We start from the raw sequence: 10,000 nt of genomic DNA, 5'->3' as shown, positions 1-10,000 counted from the left end.
TTTATGCTGCACAGAAGAAGGATGTATAGATTAGACTTGTTCCATAATTCCAAATAAATAGATTAAGACCCACAAATAAATAGAGATTCACAAAAATTAATTAAATTCACATATAAATAAAATGCAATTTACGAATAAAAATTTTTAAACAAATATATTCTGCGTCACAAACACGACTCCGCCCCGCAGTCATTTGTGGATCAGCTGAATCAGTGACTCGATCATTTCTACATCAGACCACTCGTCTGTACCATCAGCACATTCATCACTTCCTCACCCGTACACAGCTGGTTTTACTGCAGATGTTGTCAATGATGAGAGTTCGGTGCAGTATGACTCTGTTCCCGTCCTGATTGTAAAACTAAACGTGATTGGTTGGAGTGAGACCGTGCTACGATTGGTCAGTGCGATGTGGCAGTTATCCGATTGGCTTGAGCAGGCGGTGGGCGGAGTTTACCTATTTGTGGATCCACAAATGAATGCAGGGCGGAGTCGTGTTTCTGAGATGAAAACATATTTGTAAAATTTTTATCCGCGAATCTCATTTATAAATTTGTGAATTTGTTTCATTTTTGTGAAGCTCGCGACTTTTATTTTTGGGTCGTAATCTGTTTATTTGGAATTATGAAAGAATTCTAATGCCACAGGATGCGGGTGTGTGTGTACCTGTAAGAACGTGTCTCTGCAGCAGGTGAAGTCGTTCCTCTTCATGATGAGGTCAGTGGTCAGCACCAGCTCATTTTTACTCAGAGCAGGTTCATCAGCACAGGTGTGGACCGCCTACAGGGGGAGGAGCCAAGCACAGAGACATCAGAGTTTTATCTTTTTACGACATTTACCTAATTAGCATTTATTTGTTGGAAAATTGTTGGGGAGATGCTGGAAATGTGTGGGACAGGTGTGGGATGTGGGTGGGGCATGGAAGGGACAAATGGGTGGGGCATGGGACGGACAAATGGGTGGGGCAGTTGTCCATCCATCCATCAGTCTTCCCGTCTGTCTGCCTTACTCTCCTACCACATGGTCTGTCCTTCTTCCTGTCTGATCCTCTACCTGCCAAACTGTCTGTCTGTCTGTCTGTCTGTCTGTCTGTCTGTCTGTCCTACCCGGTCCAACTAGCTGTCTGTCCATCTACCTGTCAATCTATCCATCCACACAGCCACCTGTTCATTATTGTATCTCTCTTTTAATCCACGTGTCTGTCTGTCTAACTGTCCTTTATGTCTGTCTGTCTACCTGTTCATCAATCCGTCCATCTTCCCATCTCTAATCCATCCATCTGTCCTCTATATCTATAACTAAACACACTACAGCAGGAACACACGGTTTAGAGCAGAGTGCTGGTGCTGACTGCCGTTACGTGTGTGTGTGTGTGTGTGTGTGTGTGTGTGTGTGTGTGTTACCCGGATGTTATCCAGCACTCTCTTGAACTCGAGCGGTTCGTCTTTGCCCTCCATGGCGGCTGGGTCGAGTCCGTCTCCGCCGTAGATGAACTGTATGATGTCGCCGGTGGAGCTGCGCACGGTGAGGTCGTACTGAGAGCACAGATCCTCCAGAGACTTCACCAAGCGCCTCTGTACACACACACACACACACACAAAATATGCTCAATACACACACATACACACACACAAAATATGCTCAATACACACACACACACACAAAATATGCTCAATACACACAAGATGGAAATTTGCATATTAGTACAAAACCACACAAATACACAATTCACATTATATTCTAATTCTAACAGAGATTCTAATTAATCTAACATTCTGGACCTTCCTGTACTACTTACAGTCCCTGTGCGAGTCATGATGAAAGAGAAATGTTCAGCATGTGCATGCGTGTATTATTACTACTACTACTACTATTATTATTATTATTATTATTATTATTATGACTAATGTTTCTATAACACACAATCAGGTGGACAGAAACACACTAATGAACACTGGGTTGTGTGTCATTCAGGAGCATCACTCGCACCATCACACCACTGGGCTTTATAAACAGTGAGCTCCTGTGTCCGTCAGGTCACATGTAATCATGGCACCCGTGCTCGGTGATTTACAAACACTAATACAGCAGAGTGTCATAAAAGATCAAAGAAATCATTAGATCATTAAAATGGTAGAGCGAGCATCACACTGAGCTCTCGCTGTCTCCCCCCCCCTCTCGCCCCCCGCCTCCCCCTCCTTCCCTCTCGCTCTCCCTCCCTCTCACTCGCTCTCTTCCTCCTTCCCTCTCGCTCGCCCTCTTCTCCAGTTAAAATGATGGTAACTTCATGACGATTGATTTGCTTCAGAAACAAGAACAAAAAACATGTTTTTGGGATGTGGGGCGTGAGGATCTCAGTAATAATGTGCGTGTAAGAAAATGTGTAATAGTGACATGGCAAATTGGTGACAAATGGCAAATTGGTGTTTTATATAAATAATATGCAAATGTGGCAAAATGGGGTGTGTCTATGCATATAATATGCAAATAAAAGACTGACCAGTGGGATTGTTTACAGTTTAAATCAGTCATTTAGCTACAGGTTTAAGTATAATATAAATTGTCCAACACAGTTTTCACTTTCATGTGTAATACAACACCCCCACCGCCCCACCCCCCCCCACCCCCCCCCACCCCACCAACACACACACACACACACCTGCATGTAGCCAGTCTCTGCTGTTTTCACCGCCGTGTCCACCAACCCCTCACGGCCGGCCATAGTGTGGAAAAAAAACTCAGTGGGGGTCAAACCTGAGTAAAAACTGTCTGCTACAAAGCCTTTAGCTGCAGGAAGCTGAAAACACACACACACACACACACACACACACACACACACACACACACACACACACACACACACACACACACACACCCAGGCTTAAAAGCATTTCCTGCTGTTGTGCATTATATGAATTATGAAACAATTATGAAAATGACTGAAATTGACAATATCACAAATTTAACAACTTAGCCGTGTGTGTGATGCTGTTGCTAGGTAACTGGGAAACATGGCCACAAGGCACGAGCTAGCTAAAGACTGCTAAACAGCTACGTATGTGTTAGAGATGCATCGTTAGTAGACGTTAAGAAAAACAGTGACCAGGTAAATAAGACCGGATCATTAGAAATATCAACGTTCCCTCAGAAGTTACAGTTATTACACTCTCACCGTTAACTATCCTCCGTGAGCTGCGTCACGCTCAGAAATCAACCTCGTAAGAAACATCTTAATTAGTGAATGAATGACGAATAAAAGTGAATAAATGATGCTGTTCATCCTTCATTTAATCTATTACAGATCACTTTTAATGAGATCTCGCTAAACAAAACGTCCCAGACCCCTGCTGAAAAAACACACACACACACAATAGAAACCATAACAGAAATCCTAACGGTTTCCACTACAAATACCATTACAAACCATTACCATTATTTGTCCTTACAAACACACACACACACACACACACACACACATATATATATATATATATATATGATATGATCACAGGGTGTGTGTTCTTACTTTTGAATGTTTCTCAAAGTGCGGCAGCGATCGATTCTCAAAGCCATCAGGAACTCGAGAGCCACTGATGGCCTGCTGACCCACACACGCTATCATCTGAGAGATGTTAATAAAGGAGCCTACAGACGGACAGACAGACAGACAGACAGATGGAGAAAGTGTACCTGTACCAGGACTCAGAGGTACTGTGTTAGTGTGTGCACCGTAGTGTTCTTTAGTGATTGAGTACATACCTTTAGGTCTACACAAGCATACGTACAGTGTTAACTGCACGTTCTGGGTGAAGCATATTTTTTATTCTTTCTCTTGAAACATAAGATGTAGAAAATAAGGTGCAAAACGTCTGAAGTTACACCAGTTATTCTTACTTTGAAAGTGAAAAAAAAATGTAAATATACTTTTAGAGAAGCCGAAGCTTTCACTGTGTATTCCCGTTTCAATTCATGAACACACCCCACAGTCCCATCATCACATGTTGCTGCCATACGGCAATACATTTAACCGTTCAACAGAATACTCAAACTTCCGAAGAACACAGTGGAGTGGAGTGGGAGTCTAGTGCAGTGGGTGTACAGTGGAGTGGAGTGGGAGTATAGTGGAGTGGAGTGGGAGTAGAGTGGAGTGGAGTGGGAGTAGAGTGGAGTGGGAGTAGAGTGGAGTGGAGTGGGAGTAGAGTGGAGTGGAGTGGGAGTAGAGTGGAGTGGAGTGGGAGTAGAGTGGAGTGGAGTGGGAGTAGAGTGGAGTGTAGTGGGAGTAGAGTGGAGTGTAGTGGGAGTAGAGTGGAGTGTAGTGGGAGTAGAGTGGAGTGGAGTGGGAGTAGAGTGGAGTGGAGTGGGAGTACAGTGGTGTGTAGTGGGAGTACAGTGGAGTGGAGTGGGAGTACAGTGGAGTGGAGTGGGAGTACAGTGGAGTGGAGTGGGAGTAGAGTGGAGTGGAGTGGGAGTACAGTGGAGTGGAGTGGGAGTACAGTGTAGTGGGAGTAGAGTGGAGTGTAGTGGGAGTAGAGTGGAGTGTAGTGGGAGTAGAGTGGAGTGGAGTGGGAGTACAGTGGAGTGTAGTGGGAGTACAGTGGAGTGTAGTGGGAGTACAGTGGAGTGGAGTGGGAGTAGAGTGGAGTGGAGTGGGAGTAGAGTGGAGTGGAGTGGGAGTAGAGTGGAGTGGAGTGGGAGTACTGTGGAGTGGGAGTAGAGTGGAGTGGAGTGGGAGTACAGTGGAGTGGAGTGGGAGTATAGTGGAGTGGGAGTACAGTGGAGTGTAGTGGGAGTATAGTGGAGTGGAGTGGGAGTACAGTGGAGTGGAGTGGGAGTAGAGTGGAGTGGGAGTAGAGTGGAGTGGAGTGGGAGTAGAGTGGAGTGGAGTGGGAGTAGAGTGGAGTGGAGTGGGAGTAGAGTGGAGTGGAGTGGGAGTGGAGTGGGAGTAGAGTGGAGTGGAGTGGGAGTGGAGTGGAGTGGGAGTAGTGTGTAGTGGGAGTAGAGTGGAGTGGAGTGGGAGTACAGTGGTGTGGAGTGGGAGTACAGTGGAGTGGAGTGGGAGTAGAGTGGAGTGGAGTGGGAGTAGAGTGGAGTGGAGTGGGAGTACAGTGGAGTGGAGTGGGAGTACTGTGGAGTGGAGTGGGAGTACTGTGGAGTGGGAGTAGAGTGGAGTGGAGTGGGAGTACAGTGGAGTGGAGTGGGAGTACAGTGGAGTGGGAGTAGAGTGGAGTGGAGTGGGAGTAGTGTGGAGTGGAGTGGGAGTACATTGGTGTGTAGTGGGAGTAGAGTGGAGTGGAGTGGGAGTACAGTGGAGTGGAGTGGAGTGGGAGTACAGTGGAGTGGAGTGGGAGTACAGTGGAGTGGAGTGGGAGTACAGTGGAGTGGAGTGGGAGTACAGTGGAGTGGAGTGGGAGTACAGTGGAGTGGAGTGGGAGTACAGTGGAGTGGAGTGGAGTGGGAGTACAGTGGAGTGGAGTGGGAGTACAGTGGAGTGGAGTGGGAGTACAGTGGAGTGTAGTGGGAGTAGAGTGGAGTGGGAGTACAGTGGAGTGTAGTGGGAGTATAGTGGAGTGGGAGTACAGTGGAGTGTAGTGGGAGTATAGTGGAGTGGAGTGGGAGTACAGTGGAGTGTAGTGGGAGTACAGTGGAGTGTAGTGGGAGTAGAGTGGAGTGGAGTATAGTGGAGTGGAGTGGGAGTACAGTGGAGTGTAGTGGGAGTACAGTGGAGTGGAGTGAGAGTACAGTGAAGTGTAGTGGGAGTAGAGTGGAGTGGGAGTACAGTGGAGTGGAGTGGGAGTAGAGTGGTGTGGAGTGGGAGTACAGTGGAGTGGGAGTACAGTGGAGTGGAGTGGGAGTAGAGTGGTGTGGAGTGGGAGTAGAGTGGAGTGGAGTGGGAGTAGAGTGGAGTGGAGTGGGAGTACAGTGGAGTGGAGTGGGAGTATAGTGGAGTGGGAGTACAGTGGAGTGTAGTGGGAGTACAGTGGAGTGGAGTGGGAGTACAGTGGAGTGGAGTGGGAGTAGAGTGGAGTGGAGTGGGAGTAGAGTGGAGTGTAGTGGGAGTACAGTGGAGTGGAGTGGGAGTAGAGTGGAGTGGAGTGGGAGTAGAGTGGAGTGGAGTGGGAGTAGTGTGTAGTGGGAGTAGAGTGGAGTGGAGTGGGAGTACAGTGGAGTGGAGTGGGAGTACAGTGGAGTGGAGTGGGAGTAGAGTGGAGTGGGAGTAGAGTGGAGTGGGAGTAGAGTGGAGTGTAGTGGGAGTAGAGTGGAGTGGAGTGGGAGTACAGTGGAGTGGAGTGGGAGTACAGTGGAGTGGAGTGGGAGTACAGTGGAGTGGAGTGGGAGTACAGTGGAGTGGAGTGGGAGTACAGTGGAGTGGAGTGGAGTGGGAGTACAGTGGAGTGGAGTGGAGTGGGAGTACAGTGGAGTGGAGTGGAGTGGGAGTACAGTGGAGTGGAGTGGGAGTACAGTGGAGTGTAGTGGGAGTAGAGTGGAGTGGAGTGGGAGTACAGTGGAGTGGAGTGGAGTGGGAGTACAGTGGAGTGGAGTGGGAGTACAGTGGAGTGGAGTGGGAGTACAGTGGAGTGGAGTGGGAGTATAGTGGAGTGGAGTGGGAGTACAGTGGAGTGGAGTGGAGTGGGAGTACAGTGGAGTGTAGTGGGAGTACAGTGGAGTGTAGTGGGAGTAGAGTGGAGTGGAGTGGGAGTAGAGTGGAGTGGAGTGGGAGTACAGTGGAGTGGAGTGGGAGTACAGTGGAGTGTAGTGGGAGTACAGTGGAGTGTAGTGGGAGTAGAGTGGAGTGGAGTGGGAGTATAGTGGAGTGGAGTGGGAGTACAGTGGAGTGGAGTGGGAGTACAGTGGAGTGTAGTGGGAGTACAGTGGAGTGGAGTGAGAGTACAGTGAAGTGTAGTGGGAGTAGAGTGGAGTGGAGTGGGAGTACAGTGGAGTGGAGTGGGAGTAGAGTGGTGTGGAGTGGGAGTACAGTGGAGTGGGAGTACAGTGGAGTGGAGTGGGAGTAGAGTGGTGTGGAGTGGGAGTAGAGTGGAGTGGAGTGGGAGTACAGTGGAGTGGAGTGGGAGTATAGTGGAGTGGAGTGGGAGTATAGTGGAGTGGGAGTACAGTGGAGTGTAGTGGGAGTACAGTGGAGTGGAGTGGGAGTACAGTGGAGTGGAGTGGGAGTAGAGTGGAGTGGAGTGGGAGTAGAGTGGAGTGTAGTGGGAGTACAGTGGAGTGGAGTGGGAGTAGAGTGGAGTGGAGTGGGAGTAGTGTGTAGTGGGAGTAGAGTGGAGTGGAGTGGGAGTACAGTGGAGTGGAGTGGGAGTACAGTGGAGTGGAGTGGGAGTACAGTGGAGTGGAGTGGGAGTAGAGTGGAGTGGGAGTAGAGTGGAGTGGAGTGGGAGTACATTGGTGTGTAGTGGGAGTAGAGTGGAGTGGAGTGGGAGTACAGTGGAGTGGAGTGGAGTGGGAGTAGAGTGGAGTGGAGTGGGAGTAGAGTGGAGTGGAGTGGGAGTAGAGTGGAGTGGAGTGGGAGTACAGTGGAGTGGAGTGGAGTGGGAGTACAGTGGAGTGTAGTGGGAGTACAGTGGAGTGTAGTGGGAGTAGAGTGGAGTGGAGTGGGAGTATAGTGGAGTGGAGTGGGAGTACAGTGGAGTGTAGTGGGAGTACAGTGGAGTGGAGTGAGAGTACAGTGAAGTGTAGTGGGAGTAGAGTGGAGTGGAGTGGGAGTACAGTGGAGTGGAGTGGGAGTAGAGTGGTGTGGAGTGGGAGTACAGTGGTGTGGAGTGGGAGTACAGTGGAGTGGAGTGGGAGTACAGTGGAGTGGGAGTACAGTGGAGTGGAGTGGGAGTAGAGTGGTGTGGAGTGGGAGTACAGTGGAGTGGGAGTAGAGTGGAGTGGAGTGGAGTGGGAGTAGAGTGGTGTGGAGTGGGAGTACAGTGGTGTGGAGTGGGAGTAGAGTGGAGTGGAGTGGGAGTACAGTGGAGTGGAGTGGGAGTAGAGTGGAGTGGAGTGGGAGTAGAGTGGAGTGGAGTGGGAGTAGAGTGGAGTGGAGTGGGAGTACAGTGGAGTGGAGTGGGAGTAGAGTGGAGTGGAGTGGGAGTAGAGTACTGTGTAGTGGGAGTATAGTGGAGTGGAGTGGGAGTAGAGTGGAGTGGAGTGGGAGTAGAGTGGAGTGGAGTGGGAGTACTGTGTAGTGGGAGTAGAGTGGAGTGGAGTGGGAGTACAGTGGAGTGGGAGTACAGTGGAGTGGGAGTAGAGTGGTGTGGAGTGGGAGTACAGTGGAGTGGGAGTACAGTGGAGTGGGAGTACAGTGGAGTGGGAGTAGAGTGGAGTGGAGTGGGAGTAGAGTGGAGTGGAGTGGGAGTACTGTGTAGTGGGAGTAGAGTGGAGTGGAGTGGGAGTACAGTGGAGTGGGAGTACAGTGGAGTGGGAGTAGAGTGGAGTGGGAGTAGAGTGGAGTGGAGTGGGAGTACAGTGGAGTGGGAGTACAGTGGAGAGTGTTGGGTACCTTTCGAGCCACACAGAGCCATGATGAGTGGACTGTTACTCTTGTCCAGCTCTCTCAGACATGCACTGCCAGCATGATCTCTAATTACTGACAGCTCTCTAAGGATCAGCGCCTGAACACACACACACACACACACACACACACACACACACACACACACACACGTACACGGCATACACGGTTACATTCAGATGCAGATAAATGTTTTTAAGTCTGCATGGTTTTAAAGACAATCACTCAGACATAAAAACCACACGCACACAAATACACGGAATAACTAACGTGTGTGTGTGTGTGTGTGTGTGTGTGTGTGTGTTTTACCTCCAGTGTCTCCTCGGCTGTACAACCCGGCTGCTGCTGTAGTTTTCCTGTATTCAGAGCCTCTATGTACTCGTCACACTTCTTGTATCCAGCGTCGAGCAGTTCCTGTTTGGCCTTCAGCAGACCCTGACCAGGTGTCACGTCCCCGATCCCGATGGAGAACCCACGGTTAGCTGCAACACACACACACACACACACACACACACACACACACACACACACACACACACACACCCCATCAGAAAGCAATACATGCATACACATACACTAATATCCAGAAACATATTACGATACACACACACAGGATTCTTACAGAGGTATGTAGGTGCGACTCGGGCGAGGCGGCTCATGGCGTCAGCTGCCTCCACCTGACCCCAGTCTCTCAACAGGATATAGAAGATATTGTTCTTTGATCCTGAACCCAGCGTGCCTTTATCCATACTGCCAGACAGTAACTCACTGTTCTGGATCACCACAACTAAACACACACACACACACACACACACACACACACACACACACACACACGCGTTTAAACTTCAGGATACCCTTGTGGCAATGGGTAAACTACTAACTAATCCTAGCTCACAAATTCCAGATACTGCTTGTCAGGGTCACGATACATTACATACAGTGTGGAATTGTAGTGTAGCAGGAATATAATGTATTAAAGTACAATACAGTAGTATTACACAGCATTTACTACACTACAGACTAGTGGAAGTACAACATGGCAATAGTGTGTGTGTGTATGTATATATGTATATATACATATAGACACACACACAAATATTATAGTATAGTAGGAGTATTGGGTAACAGTCAAGTATAATGTAAACATAATATAGTGTAGTGTAGAAGACGATAGTGTAGAGAGAATAAAGTACAGGATCGTGATGCATTAATGAATCAGCTGTGGCTCCTGATTGGTTGGAATGAAATTCGGTCACGTGTGCAGTGTTACCCAATAGCAGTTACAGGAGTATGAGTGTGTGTATATAGTTACAGGAGTATGAGTGTGTGTGTGTGTGTATATAGTTACAGGAGTATGAGTGTGTGTGTGTGTGTGTGTATATAGTTACAGGAGTATGAGAATGTGCGTATAGTTACAGGAGTATAAGTGTGTGTGTGTGTGTGTGTGTGTGTGTGTGTGTGTGTATAGTTACAGGAGTATGAGTGTGT

General features: G+C 48.6%; 1 protein-coding gene across 2 annotated transcripts in view; it reads right to left on the bottom strand.

Moving 5' to 3' along the window:
* Positions 1 to 10,000, bottom strand: part of polr3a (polymerase (RNA) III (DNA directed) polypeptide A) — a 34,522-nt gene that overhangs the window by 12,788 nt on the left and 11,734 nt on the right. For both annotated transcript variants that reach the window (XM_053685234.1, XM_053685235.1), the window contains exons 15-21: positions 9,132 to 9,296; positions 8,819 to 8,991; positions 8,498 to 8,609; positions 3,527 to 3,645; positions 2,660 to 2,797; positions 1,404 to 1,574; positions 667 to 780 (exon numbers count right to left, since the gene is read on the bottom strand). In XM_053685234.1, the coding sequence (XP_053541209.1) occupies positions 667 to 780; positions 1,404 to 1,574; positions 2,660 to 2,797; positions 3,527 to 3,645; positions 8,498 to 8,609; positions 8,819 to 8,991; positions 9,132 to 9,296 (992 nt within the window). The remainder of the gene's footprint in view (positions 1 to 666; positions 781 to 1,403; positions 1,575 to 2,659; positions 2,798 to 3,526; positions 3,646 to 8,497; positions 8,610 to 8,818; positions 8,992 to 9,131; positions 9,297 to 10,000) is intronic.

The sequence above is a fragment of the Ictalurus punctatus genome, chromosome 13 (assembly GCF_001660625.3).
Source record: "Ictalurus punctatus breed USDA103 chromosome 13, Coco_2.0, whole genome shotgun sequence".
NCBI classification, from domain to species: Eukaryota; Metazoa; Chordata; class Actinopteri; order Siluriformes; family Ictaluridae; genus Ictalurus; species Ictalurus punctatus.
This window is presented reverse-complemented; position numbering and strand designations above follow the sequence as displayed.